Source organism: Carex rostrata, chromosome 8 (genome assembly GCF_964058835.1).
Source record: "Carex rostrata chromosome 8, lpCarRost1.2, whole genome shotgun sequence".
Lineage (NCBI taxonomy): Eukaryota > Viridiplantae > Streptophyta > Magnoliopsida > Poales > Cyperaceae > Carex > Carex rostrata.
Genome location: NC_135925.1, coordinates 5,968,686 through 5,984,939, shown reverse-complemented (window position 1 = coordinate 5,984,939; position 16,254 = coordinate 5,968,686). Strand labels below are relative to the sequence as shown.

Below are 16,254 nucleotides of genomic sequence, written 5' to 3'. Positions count from 1 at the left end.
ATAATAAATTTCACGTTATCAATAATTACAATAAAATAACTTTTGATAATTCGTCATCAAAAATATTTTAATCATTTAAGATGGGCAGGTGTCACCGTGTCAGAGATTATTAAACGCACAGCAATCAAACATAGCAAGAGAGATAATTAAACAACAATAAGATGAGAAGGTGTCAGAGATCATATTTAGAGAATATGTAATAGAACGTGGGATGCAAATTGCTTTAATACAAACAAGCACCAATAATATAACCAACTTGGTTTGAGGTGGAATGAGAATTGGTCCTGCCTTGTTTTGCTTACTATATACAGCTTTGAATCAAGATACCATTTTTAAAGCGAACAACTGATAATAATATCATATGTTAGCCCACGGGCTTCAAAGATGAGAGAAGCATAAACCTGGAAATACTGTGGGCTCATAAATCTATACCACGTGAATTCTCTAATAAGTGGGTTCCTCTCCGGCCAGAACCAGCAACCAAACCATGTGGAAATTAGAGAAGTAAATTAGTCACGGAACCTTTCATGTTATATGTTGTGTATTTCGGTTATGAGTAGGGTTAAAATGCACCATTAGTTTTGTACTCCAATCATACTTTACGTCTCTATTTTCATTTATAAAGTTCAAATAGTCGATCTGAACCGTTCATCTTTTCTACATGTTAAAATGTACTTAGAGACCAAATTTTATATTTTTTAGAATTTTTTTATTATTTTTTAGATAGGTAAAAAATCACTGCATCTAGACCATCCAAAAATAGTGATTTTGTACCTATCTAAAAAAATAGTAAAAAAATTCCAAAAAATATAAAATTTGGTCTCTAAACACATTTTAATATATAGAACAAGATGAACCGTTTGGATCGACTGTTTGAACTTTGTAAACGAAGATAGAGATGTGGGGCATGGTTGGAGCACAAAATCAATGGTGCATTTTAACCCTTCTCTTCGGTTATATGACGTAATTTGCATGTTACTTGATGTGATTATTAATATGGCGTATTTTTTTAATAAAAAATAATACGATATGTCATTTCATACAAATTGATCCAGTCACATTACATTACGACACTAATTTTTTTCATTATATTTTATTTAATTTATTTTGCAATTTTGCAATTTTTCATATTTTTTTTCAATAAACTAATTTAAAATACAAAAAAGTTAAAAGTGAACTAGTCACATCACGCTTGATCACGTCATGCGTGATCGCATGATTAGAGGCTGAGTCAAGCTTTTGAACTATAAGAGTCAATCATATACAATTTTTCTATGAAAAATGGAAGTTAATTTTATATTACTATGACATTTTACTCTAAATTAATATAAAATCCTATACAAATAAAAAAAATGACAAAAAAAAATAAAGATCGATTGACTTTCATCCTTTGTTCTTGACTCTGTCTCTAGACGTGACCACACATAACATGATTGTCCTTCACTATCCTTTTTTTATCACATGACGTGATCAAGTCATAACATGTTAGTAATGTCACGCCACGTCATTTTTTTTTCTTGACATTCCATGTTTTTTTTTCTGTAAATATATATTGAATTTTTGAAATTATTTATCTTATTTGTTTTCTTGTCACTTAACTGTCGCGTGTACTGTAAGTTTGTACTTCTTCCCTCTGTAAGGGCCTGTTCAGCAGCCCAGTAGGGAATAGGAATTGAAAATTTTGAACTGAATTTTACTGTTTATGTGGGAAAAAAAAAGAGTAAAGATGTTGTCCCCCTTGAATCTGTCCCCTATCTGTCCCCCTAACAACTTTCCTTTTTTGTTCCTTCACGTGGTCAAAATCTACCCTCTTCAATCTTCAATCTTCTCACGTGGCGAGGAGAGCGTGGTGCACCGTCGAGATCCGGTGAGGAGAGCGTGGTGCACCGTCGAGATCCGGCGAGGAGAGCATGGTGCACCGTCAAGATTCGGCGGGGAGAGCGTGGTGCACCATTGGAGAGGGTCCATGCTAGCCCAGCGAAGGTTGTCACAATGCAACATATGAATACTTCATTAGTTAGATATGAATACTTCAGTTGTTAGATATGCGTACTTCATGTTACATATGAATACTTCTTGGAAGAGGTGGGATGAGAGAGATGAATCTGACTTTGAATTTTGAATTGTATAAATTATTTCGAACATGTATGAATACTTCGTAATCGTCAGTATGAATAATTCTTTAGTTAGATATGAATACTTCATTGTTTTAGATATGCATACTAGTATGTTGAGAATATTTCTTGGTCCCAATCTGGGCAAGTGTGAATATTATTAGTGTCAGATGTGAATATTGTTAGTGTCATGTGTAAATACTTTATTAGTTAGATATGAATAGTTATATATATGAATATTTCATTTGTTATATATTGAGTACTTCATTAGTTAAATATGAATACTTCATTTGTTATATATGCATACTTCATCTTAGATATAAATACTTCTTGGAAGATGTGGGTGAGGGATGAATTTGATAATGAATTTTGAATTGTATAAATTATTTTGAACATGTATGAATACTTCGTAATCGTCAGTATGAATACTTCTTGGAAGAGGTGGGGTGAGAGATGAATCTGACTTTGAATTTTGAATTGTATAAATTATTTCAAACATGTATGAATACTTCATAATCGTCAGTATGAATACTTCATTTGTTTAGATATGAATACTTCTATATTTAGATATGAATGATATATAGTTTCGCTGTAGTGGTCCCCAATCTTGGCAAATGTCGCTTTCAGACGATTGCGGTCCCCCCTGGTTGTTACTGGTTCCCTCCAGCTTGTGTTTACATATGACAAATAGTTATGATAATAAGTATGAATACTATAAATTCGTAGGTATGAATACTATACGTTTTGACTATTAATAAGATAGCATTAATCTTGCTCTTTGGTGGTAGTTAACACGTTTTAACTATTTTTTTTGTCTTTTAGTGCGGGGGACAGATAGGGGACTGAAGTAGGGGGACTGTTAGTCGATCCCAAAAAAAAATTCAATCTGAGTGAATTTTTTTTTCCCACGTGAACAGTACTTTCGGGATTACTGCCGTACAGGACCTTAGAGAATATACTCTATTGGATGAATGAATCCGATGCACTGGATTCAGGGGGCACATGTGATATGGGACATGCGCGGTAGTGGTATCTTATAGGGTAGAAACAATCGGTACAAAAATTTTGACAAAGTTTTGGGTAGATCTGAAGATCCGGTTTCATTGTTAGATGTTAGATCCGATCATGTGCTACGGTCACGGCAATGTATGGAGCAAGTTTAAGCCACATGGTCATGTTTTTGCTCTTTACTCAAAAGGGATAAAACAAAAAAAAATGCAAGAAATCAAACCATGTTACTGGTAATGTCAAATTGAAATCAAACCATATTTATCTTTCTCCTTTTTTTCTTTTTTCCTTTCTCTTTTTTTCTCTTTACAACTCATATCACTGTTAAGGTCTCAGTGCTTCTCTCTGCCCTTTAGCCTCACAGCATCTAGGGTGTCAATGGCACTGGTAAGGGTAAGATTTTTTTTTCTGTTAGCTAATCGTCTAATCGGGTACGAGCAAGAGTAATAATTTTTTTTCGTTGTCTTACCCGTTTCGTATAAAATAATTTTTAAAAAATAAAATTATATATAGATATACATTTGTATGAAGATGATACATGGTACAATAAAATTTTTGTATTTTATTAAATTTTCATAATACAAATTAGTTGTATTCATTATTATTTATTTCTTATTTAGAAAAATATTTTATCGAAAACACAAATCGAAATGTTAATGACACTTTCTTATCCGTTTACCCAACCCGTACCGTATTCGAAAATATGGGTAAGGGTAAAGATTTTTTTTTTGTTATCATAACGGGTCCGGGTATGAAAATATCTCCACCCGACCCGTATCGTACCCGTTGACACCCCTAGCAGCATCTTTCTCTCTTTTTCTTATTTTCCTCTTGTTGTACGATCTGTTCTTACGGGTAGGGATGTAAGTATGTGAATATGTGTTATGTCGTGATTATCACGTACCGTATCGTGTTGTATTGTGATCAAATTCGAAAAGATAGTTACAATACATTAGTCGCGTTGTGACCATACATAATTGATCATGTTTGTCACGTTTTGCCACATTTAATTATTTTTTTTATAATTTAAATTAGTTTATTTAAGATTCACTATCGAGATCTAACGGTTTTAATCATGTGTGATCACGTGTTGTGGTGTACCGTGATAAGATCTTTTACGTAATATGTCGTGACGTATTGTGTCATAACAAATTTTCAAAAAAATAATCACACCATATAAATGACCATGACACGAAACACACAAGTCATAATTAATAACTAACACACGTAACATGACATGACATGACAGAACTGTAACATACCGTGACGTATCCGGAGAAGACGTCAGTATTTTTACATTCCTACTTTCGTCTCTCAAAATTGGCACTATTGCGTTTGGCCGTTTGGCGCAAGAATCAAGCCAATTGTCTTGGTTTCAACTAAACTTTGGTCAAGAGTAGCGCTTTTCTTTTAACAAAAAAAACAAAAACAAAAGTTGAGGCCTCCTATTCAGCATCACCCGAGGAAGCATTTTAGCAACCGTGCTAAGCACTTGTCGTTACTTTGGAGACGTGTTCGACATAAAGAAATTAAAACTTTATAATTTTATGAGCATGAGATCTCATAATATAATTTATTTATTATGATTTGGCGAAATCTATGAACATGACAATGCACAAACTAATATAAAAGTAGACGGTTCTGAACTTCTGATGTACTTTGATAAATGGATAATTATTATAAATTTTATAAAATCCATATTTAATACATAAATGGTCAGTATATAAGCAGAACTATTAAAAATCTAAAATAGTGTACAGTTTGTAATTTAATAATTTCATTTGTCAATACTTGAAAAATTAGAGATGAATTGGTGAGTTGGAAAAGAAAATTTTTATTTGAGAACCGTAGGATGGGATACGACCGAACGTAACCTGAGATAACGTTTATTAATATTTTGAAGAGTGAGTCTATGGTACTATGCATATTATGATTTGTTACCGTGCTACAGCTCTATATTTGAGTTTTCAAATTCTAACGGTCGATCCGAACCGTTCATCTTGTTCTCCATATTAATATGTGTTTGGAGACCAAATTTTACATTTTTTGAAATTTTTGTACTATTTTTTTTAGATTTATTGAAAATCACTGTTTTTGAATGGTCCAGAATTTTCAGATCAAGTGATTTTCTAAATATCTAAAAAAATAGTAAAAAATTTTCAAAAAATGTAAAATTTGGTCTCCAAATACATATTAATATGGAGAACAAGATGAACGGTTCGGATCGACCGTTAAGATTTGAAAATACAAATATAGAGCCGTAGCACGGTAACAACCCGTGATATGCATAGTACCATAGACTCACTCATATTTTGAATATTGTATGATATTTACCGTGGCAGCTTGCTTTTATCAACATCATACACAATATATATAATATATATATTGTATGATGTTCTTTTCGATCTTACATTTTATCAACTAAATATAAATTGTTGCTCTACAGCCTGCACCACCACCCCCTCGACTAGCATGGATATGATTTGCATTTTATCAACCGTAGGCTAAGTTGCAGCTGTAATTTGGAAGATAAACTTTGAAAAACACTAGGCCAATGAGAGAGCCAACGGGCGTCAAAGGCGAGAAAACAAAAATATACAAACGGCAGCCAGCTCAAACTTTTTCATTTTTATTTTTAGTGTTTATAATTTTTTTCCTTCTTACTTTTATCCAAGAAGAACCAAGCAGCCTAGAAAGATCAGCAAACGTGCAACCAACAAACCAATTCGTTACACTTGAGAATTGACTTGGTAGAAAACCAAAAAACCATCGAAAAAGACAGAGAGACACAAACAACCTCAATTTTAGCACATTTAAAACCTAGCAGGCAAAGTTAACCTCAAAAAACTAATTAATGGTCAAATTTTTCACAGACAGCATCTCCGTACCAAATCATCATAGCAGTGACAAAAACAAAAAAAGATAAACAACCCGAACACAACAGCATAAGTTGATCAAAAACCACAACACAAACCCTTTCGTCATACTCCCTCTTAAGAAAACTCCCCAATTTAAAAAATTAAATCAAACATTACAACTGTTACTCAGCCTCCTCCTCTTCGAGCTCCTCTTCATCCTCATACTCCTCGTCGGCAGTTGCATCCTGGTACTGCTGATACTCAGCCACCAAATCGTTCATGTTGCTCTCAGCCTCAGTAAATTCCATCTCATCCATACCCTCCCCGGTGTACCAATGCAAGAAAGCCTTTCTCCTAAACATGGCTGTGAATTGCTCACTTACTCTCCTGAACATCTCCTGGATGGAGGTTGAGTTCCCGATGAAAGTGGCGGACATCTTGAGACCCTTTGGTGGGATGTCACACGCACTTGACTTAACATTGTTGGGAATCCACTCAACAAAGTAGGAAGAGTTCTTGTTCTGCACCTGGAGCATTTGCTCATCAACCTCTTTGGTGCTCATCTTGCCACGGAACATGGCAGATGCGGTTAGGTAGCGACCATGGCGGGGATCAGCAGCACACATCATGTTCTTGGAATCCCACATCTGCTGTGTGAGCTCAGGTACAGTGAGGGCACGGTACTGCTGGGACCCACGGGAGGTGAGAGGGGCAAAGCCAACCATAAAGAAATGGAGACGTGGGAAGGGGATGAGGTTCACAGCTAGCTTGCGCAGGTCAGAGTTGAGCTGACCTGGGAAGCGGAGACAACAGGTCACACCACTCATGGTCGCTGAGATCAGATGGTTTAGGTCTCCAACTGGTCAGAAGAAACAAGGGTTCAGTCTTTTACGGTAATTAAGCATAAAAATGATGTCATGCTATTTGTCAGATGACGGTGCTATATATATATATGTGAAAATCCAAAATCAAAAGAGAAACTTACAGGTAGGAGTGGCGAGCTTGAGGGTACGGAAACAGATGTCATAGAGAGCCTCGTTGTCGAGAACCATGCACTCGTCAGCATTTTCGACAAGCTGGTGTACAGAGAGGGTGGCATTGTAGGGCTCAACAACAGTGTCAGAGACCTTGGGAGATGGGAAGACAGAGAATGTCATCATCATCCTGTCAGGGTACTCTTCTCTAATCTTTGAGATGAGGAGAGTGCCCATGCCGGACCCTGTACCTCCTCCCAAGGAATGGCAAACCTGGAATCCTACAGAAGAGAACAACAAAATATAAAAGTTAACACAACATTAATCCTTGGTTTTCCTGAGAAAATGGAACTACCCCCCATTTAGACTACTTCCGATTCAGTATAGCAAATACAACTCCTTGAAGGACAAAGAGGGTGCAGTATGGGTATTTTTTTAAGAAGAGGGCAAAGGATAGAAATGACAGACCAGTGTACAAGCAAACATGAAATGTTTCTCACTTTGCAGGGTATGCATTGTTATAGCCTAGATCTGTTAACTGCACACAAGATATTATCCTCTAAAATATGCATTTTTATAGCCTAGATCTGTTAACTGCACACAAGATATTATCCTCTAAAATCTATCAGGTTTCGCACATAACATTTTGGCAAAATTTAGCAAAAATCTAATGCAAAAATTGAATAGGAAGATCTTTAATTCTGGGAAATAATTTTAGTTTAAAATATGAAGATCTAGTAGTAAGTTCTTGGTGGAACAGAGATACCTGATCTATAGTCAGGAATGTACACGTATTTACCTTTTTCCGGGATTAAAACCCAAACTAATGTCCCAAAAATCATATTTCTTACGTATTTGGAAAGACTTCTAAATGAAAACTGCTTAACAGTTATTCGTTATTACTTCAAAAAAAAATGTGAAGTAACTGTCACCAAATCCTAGAAAAATGTTATTTTCCATGAAACATTGCATTCAAAACCACGACCATGGACAGATCAGGCAGGAAATGAGTTCAGTAATCTATGTCCAGATCCATCAAAGAAGCATTCGTCAACAAAACAGATTTATCTAAAACTACGCAAAGACAAGCTTAAAAAATCAAAGATATTCACAAAAAATAAGGAAGAGTAACTACCTTGTAAGCAATCACAGTTCTCAGCCTCCTTTCTGACCACATCAAGTACCGAATCGATCAGCTCGGCCCCCTCGGTATAGTGTCCCTTGGCCCAGTTATTTCCAGCGCCAGATTGCCCAAAAACGAAGTTATCTGGTCTGAATATCTGGCCAAACGGACCCGATCGAACCGAATCCATAGTGCCCGGTTCGAGATCCATCAACACCGCTCTTGGCACGTACCGGCCACCGCTGGCCTCGTTGTAGTACACATTGATCCTCTCTAGTTGCACATCGGCATCGCCGGCGTACTTGCCGGTGCTGTCGATCCCGTGTTCATCGCAGATCACTTCCCAGAACTTCGCGCCGATCTGGTTCCCGCATTGGCCTCCTTGGACGTGAAGGATTTCTCTCATTTTTTTGAAGTTTTTTTCGGGAGATTTTTTGAGTTTTCTTGGGGGTTTTGGTTTGAAAATGTGAGAGAAGAAGAGGCAATTGGGATGGGAGAAAGTAGGGTTTCGTATTTTTATATGCGGAGCGTGCGGTATGGTTACCGTGGGTCTCTGTGTGTGGTTAAACAGCTGGCTATGTTCCCATGGAGAAATTATTCGCCGTGAAATTTGTTTGTGTGGATCAGTTGTTGCATTTTAAATATTAGATAATAATTAAAGAGAAGTGTTTTTTCTAACTTAAATCAAAATAAAGTACAGTAAAAAATAATTTATATGAGCAAAATTAGGTTGTGTTGTGTAATTTATCGGATTGATTTCAAATGAAAAGAATCTAAACTATTAAAATCGATATACTTCACAAGTGATGAATTTACATGAAGAATTTTGAAATTTTGGAATTCATCAAGTGCATATACAAAGCTATTACCACTTCAATCTTCTCTTGTAAGGTTGTTGATTATCTCATATCTATTAATGTAATTGGTTTTGCCTATCACTCTGGGCTATAGTGCTAATAACTTTTATGTTGAGCATTTGCCAGACATTAGAGGTGTAATTAAAATAGACATGACATAATTTATTGTAACTGTTTGGTACTCTGTCGGTCTCTTCCTTGTGGTTTTCATACATTAGGTTTATAGTTATGTTCTGATCTGGTTGAAGAAATCTGTAAAGAAGCACAAATGGGTCCTTAAAAAAGGAAACTCTTGAGGTCTCCAACAAGTAAACAAAATCTTGGTCTGAAATTGTTGCTTGAAATTTCAATTAGCACTTGGCTTAGAATACTAGATTTATTTATACCTCATGGAGGTGCCCTAATCACCTTGATGGTTATCCACACCAGAGAACTTCAAAACATGGTATGTACACTCTATTTCCCATTTTTTCAAAGGAGCTAAACAGTAAGAGAAAATGAATATTGGGTGGCTACTTTTAAAGACATCAGGATAGGAGGCTATAGATTTTGTTTTTACATGTTTAATATGGGTAAATCTATAACATGATATCGTAAGAATTTAAAGTTGAAAAGTGATAAGAACATAATGACAAGTTTGTATGCAACCCAACAAGGCCAAATCCAGCAGGAGGTGGCCAAACTTGTGCAAAAATCTGCATTGAAATTTTCTTCTGTAAGGTCTGATTCTTGAATTTAATCTATTATATAGCTTTTTCTGCCTTAAATTCAAGTATTTCATCCTAAGTTGACCATTTTCGCTGATGTATTCTTTTCTTTCGAGTTTGAAGTTTTTGCATTGATTGTGCCTATGTAATGGCCTCAAATTGCAATTAATTTAAGGAATTTTTAGAACTGCGACTTGCATGAAAGTATTTCCTATTGCAAGTTGAGAATTTAGCACAATGAGAAAGTGCCAAATATCCCATTAACTCATAAGCAATTTCATTTGCTTTGTTTACATTATTGCAGGACATGGGTGTTCAACAAAATTTCTATCAAACACCAATTGTGCTTATGCTCAATTAGTTTAAAGTCAATTTTAATTTGAAGTATAGGTTTATTTTCTGCCAATAATGAAAATGGAGGGCTTCTTCTGTAAGATGCCTTGATCTTTTCATTTAACTAATTTTATAGTCAATTGATGTAGATTTTAAAGATGACAGCAATAAGCACAAGAACAATGTGTGAGAGAATGGGACTATATCAAGATGTATTGGATAACGTGTTTTGCCTTATGAAACAAATTCTTACACAAAATACATTTCTTTTCTTCAACCACCACATTGATCAGATTATCTTGTGTAGCATATATAGTGTCTCTAAGGTATATTTTTTTATTCATTTACCTCTTTTAGAACTTAAAGTAGCTGGTTTGTCCTTAAACTTGTCAAGAAAAGTAAAAAGCTAATAGTAATAAATGCCAAGTCCAGCTAGATTATCTTGTGTTGCATTTAAGGCACTAAGAAAAAAAAGTGGCAAAACCATTTTTCATAGGGGTAAAAACAAAAATGGCATTTAGTATGGGGGCCCTTATAGTGAAACAGCAAGGAAATTTTGTCATTCTAGGCCATTTACAAACCAAATCACTCTTTAATATTTTAAAAAGGGGTCAGAATTTGTGAGCTATGTATAGCTTGTATTTTGTGCGGTTCAGGGCCACGCGAAATAGCCTTTGGTTCTCTTCCCTTAGGTATGGGCTGCTTAGTTTGACCAGCTCTTGCACCTTGGTCTAAACCTGATACTATGATGTTTTGGAAAGATCAAATAAAAAACAAGTTTTTCAATGAGTATTTTGTATTTATATGATACAATTCTGTGTTTTTTGTGTAGATCTATAACTTGAGCTTGACTTTTAAGGAGATTATATTCAACTACAGAAAGAAACCACAATGTAAATCTTAGTCGTTTCGTAATGTCTTCATTCACTGGCCTTCTCGAAGCAATACTGGGGTATGTACCTTATGAACTTTGAATATGTTAGATTGACAACAAACTATTTCACAAACACGAGAACTGTTTAACACCTATTGAAATAAAAAAATTAAAATTGTTGATATGTTATCTATTGTTTAGATAGGGCACACACTAAATTTGGTGTAGTTTGAAAGTCTTTTGGTCATTCTTCAAGTGAATTGAATGACTCAATCTATCAGCAATTGATAAGTTGCCAAATGATTCTCAAACTGCATGAAATTTATTTCAATTTAGATTAATTTGGCTGTTGGTTATTAAAGTTGTTAAATAAGTTTGGTTTCCAATATTTCTCTTCCAAACTGTTTATCTTTTAAGGCTTATTATGCATTTCCACCCTTGTAACAATCCAGATTTTCATAGATGCTCCTTTTACAAACTAGTATATATGTTCCATGCAATATATATCTTGTAAAAGAGTTAGGCTGGGGTGCTATGGATAGCATAGTGGCCTCTATGCTACGGCTCAATATTCGAGTTTTCAAAATCCAAACGGTCGATCCGAACCGTTCATCTTATTCTCCATATTAATATCTGCTTGGAGACCAAATTTTATAATTTTCTGAATTTTTTTACTATTTATTAAGCCACTTTGAAAATCGCTAATCCAACGGTTTTACTGTTTTGTGCAGCCACCGTTGGATCAACAATTTTGTAAAATACTTAATAAATAGTAAAAAAATTCAGAAAAATATAAAATTTGGTCTCCAAGCAGATATTAATATGGAGAATAAGATGAACGGTTCGAATCGACCGTTTGGATTTTGAAAACTCGAATATTGAGCCGTAGCATAGAGACCACTATGCTATCCATAGCACCCCAGCCTAACTCCTTGTAAAATTGTACATATGGTTTAGTGGCGGAGTCATGTATTGCTAGGGTGGGCATTTGCTCCTCCCTACTAAAAAAATGGATTAATGTCTTTCCTTTTGCTATAATGTTTTAGAATAAAAATGCAATATCTGTTTTGCCAAAATAGGTTGGAGATTATGCCCCATGAGAAATTACGATTTGTTTTGGCCCACTCTTAAAAATATTTTCTGGTTTCGCCCCTATATCCACTAGGTTAGTACATATTTTTTTTATGCAAAAAGACTCTCATAAATGTATCTAACTTGTGTAAATTGTTTTGGAAATAGAAAACTGGAGTGGAGTATGTGGATATAATAACCTTCTACAATGAGGTGTTTGTCCTTATCGTCAAGCCTTTGCTAGTTGAGCTAGGCCCAACCTGTCAGAAATGTAACAATAAGCCTGTTGAAGAAAGAAGCACAGCAAATGGTACGTGAGAGATAGATATAACCACTATTGGGCTGTTTTGTAGCAATGACTGTTCAGTAACTTTTGTTACATCTCGACTTTTGTTGGTAGCACAAAGATTGAAAAGGCAGTACAAAAACCAACATATTTCCTAATGCAGGAGCAGTTTTATTTAATTTCATGCCAAATATATGCACTATAGCCTCCCTTTACCCAGAAAAGAAAAAAGAAAGAAAGAAAAGAGTAAGAACATAAAAAAGCCATGCCTCTGCAATGGGGCCAGCTCTTGGCCAACTGTTTTTTCAGTGGTGCATTGTCATAAAAATGATCTCTTCTCTATTTTTTTGTTCTTTCTATACAAGAGGACAACAACTGCCTGGGTCTTCTAGGGTATCCAATTTCCCAAACATTCCAGATATGTCTCCGAAGAAAGTTTCTGCCTCCCACAATATCTATGTCTCTCCTATTAGATCATCCAAGGTTTAAACAAATAACCATTTTTTCCTATTATACATTGAAACAAAGTAAAATTTTCCAATGTTTCAACTTTCATACAGATATCAAAAAGGAAAAGACAATAGAATAAACAAAAATGCAAGCTCACAGAGAATTTATTGAAATGTGTGTAGCAGACAATTTTGATTTTGTACATAGAAGGCAAAATCAGCTATTCCGGAGCAGAATCGGCAGGTACCGATCTGATTTCAGGTCGAGTTACGTGGTTAGTGCAGATTTCGGCCATTTTTGGCTGTTCTGTCTGTTCTAGTCAAATTTCACCCAAAACGACAAAATTAACTTCAAATTAAACATGCTTTTGTATTGTGTGCTTATAGTATAAAATTTTGCTTGGTTTAGTACTTATTTATGTCTGCTGTGAATATTCTAATGATTTTTCTGTTTGTCTGATAAATCTATTCTCTTTATTTTACCAGCCGGTATGTACTGTCGGTCTAATAGTGCAACATACTGATCCATGCTAGTATGTACATATATACCAAGTTTTGGATAAGCATTTGTGCCAGTTGGAAACAAGATTGTATCATCCAATTATTGTATGTTGTGAAACATGCGAAAATTGGTACAAACTTGCCCAACTGGTCCAAATTGTGGCCTTTTGACATAGGATTGGCCCCTTTTCCAAGGTTCTCACCCCTTCTCAACCTTTCTTTCTAGAAGCTTCAAGGGGAGTGCCTCTACGTTCGAATTAGCTGATGCCCAGTATGTATTTTGCTTTTCCCTGTTTTTTTTATATTAATATTATTTGCTCTTTTTGGATTTCCATTTATTATGAAAAGTCCTTCTCACGAGATTTTTTTCAATATAAGTAGATTCATCTTGTAATTGGTTGTTTTATCATTAATCTATGTAAAAGAGCCTATTAATTTATATGTATCTCTAACCTACCTGTTTGTTTGTTTTATCCTTGATCAAGTGTAAAAACTGTCATTGGCTTGTGGATTACATCGGGGGGGGGGGGATATTGCTAGCTTTGGTGAAATTACATGTATTTCCCTTTTGTATTATCTTTTGTAAAAAGTATTTTCAAAATGATCATGCTCAACTAAATGTGATAGTTTAGTCTCCTCACGAGTTTTGGTTAGAAGTTCACTTATTCATTAGACGGGATGAAAATCTGGATTAATGTGCAATAAAGACTCTAACTTTTAAATAAAATTGTATGTATGTAGGTAAAGAAATTTAAGAGAAAGAAAAAGAAGAACAAGGATGACAAGGATTTTACTCATGCATATTTATATAACAGAAGTCATAGGTATTGCTTTAGTTGCGAGAACAACCTAATTTCAGCTAGCTCATTAAATTCCCTTGGTACAGGTTCTGTAGTTGTGCAGGTAATGGTTCCATCAAACTCCAAGTATGCCTCAACGAACCTCAAGAGTGCAAAGTTGACTGCCAATAATGTTGAACACTAAGAGGAGACAAAAGGAAAAAATGTTGACTGGCATTTCCACCATGGCCCCACCATTTAAAAAAAAAAAACATTTCTGAAATTTGCTGTATTTTTGGTAAATAGGTGAAGGAAATGAAGGCGAACCATGTAGTAATTGCATAGGATATGGAGTCAAGGAAGCAGAAACTAATTGATACCGGTGCTGATGCCAATTCAGTTCGTACTTGCACCATCTGCAATGTCGTCTGTAACAGTGATAAGGTGTTCGCATCCCATATTGCAAGCGAGAAGCACATCTTTGAGGAAGATGAAGCACAAGCGTCTAAGATTCATTGTTGTCATGCATCATTTCTTACTATGATAATGGCACCAGGACGCTCTACTAAAAAGAGGAAAAACAACTTGTCTGCAATTCATGAGGATTACATCAGCCTTCTCCCCGATTCACTACTCATTACCATTATTTCCCTCCTAGCAGCAAAAGATGCCAGGAGGACCACCATCATTTCCAAAAGGTGGCACCCATTATGGGCATCCACACCTCTTTAACCTAATCGATGTCGAGTTATGTGACTCGAGAACCATGTGCTGATACTTCAACATATTTTTGTGCACTTACGACCGTATGTGGGGAGTGACCAAGATTCTCTAGTTCCACCCTGGTCCAGTGAATCGCTTTTGCCTTGTACATGGGGATCTTAACTAGACAAGAAGGTGGAGTGAAAGCCCATACAATAGAAGATGGTAGATAGATAAAAAGAGGTAACTAGCTAGCCCGTTTACCAGTGTACTGGGCCTATGGGAGGTAGGTGGAGAGAGCAATTCAGCATTGGGTTAAGAAAAGAAGGCTGTCGTTTTGTAAGGTTTGTTACTTCCATAACTTCTCAAGATTTGATGGAATTCTTTTAATCAAACATCTGAAAGTGAATAAAAAATACAAAATCTATTAATGAAAAAGAGTATTCTCTACGAGTTATTAGTATCTATTAGTGGAAGAAGGAAGAAACTATTTTGTGATTCATTGAAGCTTTTGCCTGGGAGCCTCAACAGTCTAGCTTAAAGTCTATGCCCTAATCTAGGTACGTCAGGAGATAGATCATTCATCTGTCAAAATAGAAATTTGGAAAGAGGGGTGGGATTTTTTTGATATATTTTGCAGGATATTTATCTACTAGGTGGTATAATACTGAAAGCTCCAGATATCTACTGGACTTTTTACTCAATTGACATAGCGACGAAGATGAAAGTCTCCTCGCTAGCTTTAACTATCTTGAGAATTATTATGATCCGGGTCAAAGACCTATTTCTATCCCTACTCACAATGAAGATACATTCATTCGTCGTGCTTACTATGGTAGACATACCGATGTATACAAACCATATGGTCAGAAATTCTACTATTATGATGTTCATTCATGGTATCCATATGTCATGGGAGTAAGATGATATTGGTGAACCTAAATGCGTAGGAGATTTTCTAGAAAAAAGTTTTTTTCGATGAAATTTTCTCCATATTGACTTTGCACTTTTAGTTTTCTCCATATTTTCCATCAACTTTAATACCAAAAGGAAAGGAAGAAAAGGAGCTCGGCGGAATACAAAGGGTGTAGCGCAAAAAACCCGACGCATCTACGATACAAATCTTATCTATTCACTCTATTCATTCTCTGGTGGCTTGATACTTCCCTTCTCCACTTTCAGAGAAAACATGAACAAAATGTAGTCAACATAAACCTCATTAAAAACAAAGCAACAATATAGATCATAGCTTAAAAGTATCTTTGTTACGTTACAGAATTTTAACAATTAAATTTCAAATAATTTAAAAGCAAGAATCGAAAATCGTGCTATCAAAATAGAAGTCGAAATTTCGAAGTTCTGAACCTTTATAGGTGCAGTGCATCCGCACTGGTGATGAGTGCGGGTGACTGACGCACTGGATTCTGTTTTCCTTAAAATTTCTTTCGAAATTTCTGTGAGTGCGGATGGATTGACCCGCACTGGATCACAGTGCGTCCGCACTCATGAATTTCTGTGTTGATCTGAAATTTCTGAAAATCAACTAAGTGCTGGGTGCGGATGAGTTGACCCGCACTGGAGTCTCAGTGCGTCCGCACTAGGCTCGGACTTTTCCAAA

The 16,254-nt window shown here is 35.5% G+C and overlaps 1 protein-coding gene and 1 long non-coding RNA gene across 3 annotated transcripts; one reads left to right on the top strand and one right to left on the bottom strand.

The window, feature by feature from the left end:
- Positions 1-5,907: 5,907 nt before the first annotated feature.
- On the bottom strand, positions 5,908-8,573 carry LOC144557810 (tubulin beta-7 chain). Its single transcript, XM_078306419.1, has 3 exons — positions 8,090-8,573; positions 6,966-7,235; positions 5,908-6,839 (listed from the first exon to the last, which is right to left on the bottom strand). Exons 1-3 carry the CDS (start codon positions 8,481-8,483, stop codon positions 6,163-6,165), a joined length of 1,341 nt encoding a protein of 446 aa, XP_078162545.1. The 5' UTR covers positions 8,484-8,573; the 3' UTR covers positions 5,908-6,162.
- Positions 8,574-10,169: 1,596 nt separating this feature from the next.
- LOC144558497 (uncharacterized) lies at positions 10,170-12,688 on the top strand. 2 transcript variants are annotated; one of them, XR_013512931.1, is made up of 4 exons: positions 10,170-10,300; positions 10,807-10,926; positions 12,088-12,229; positions 12,573-12,688. It is a non-coding gene; the product is annotated as an uncharacterized LOC144558497 (long non-coding RNA). The 2 variants fall into 2 exon arrangements; XR_013512930.1 differs by lacking the exon at positions 10,170-10,300 and having other exon boundaries at positions 10,402-10,926.
- The last annotated feature ends 3,566 nt before the right edge of the window (positions 12,689-16,254 follow it).

Bases quoted from the DNA above. Each gene is read 5' to 3' on its own strand.
- LOC144557810 (XM_078306419.1), bottom strand. From the start codon at position 8,483: ATGAGAGAAATCCTTCACGTCCAAGGAGGCCAATGCGGGAACCAGATC. The intron at 7,236-8,089 runs GTAGTTACTCTT...TCTCTTCTGTAG, and splicing joins GAACTGTGATTGCTTACAAG to GATTCCAGGTTTGCCATTCC. The intron at 6,840-6,965 runs GTAAGTTTCTCT...TCTTCTGACCAG, and splicing joins CAAGCTCGCCACTCCTACCT to TTGGAGACCTAAACCATCTG.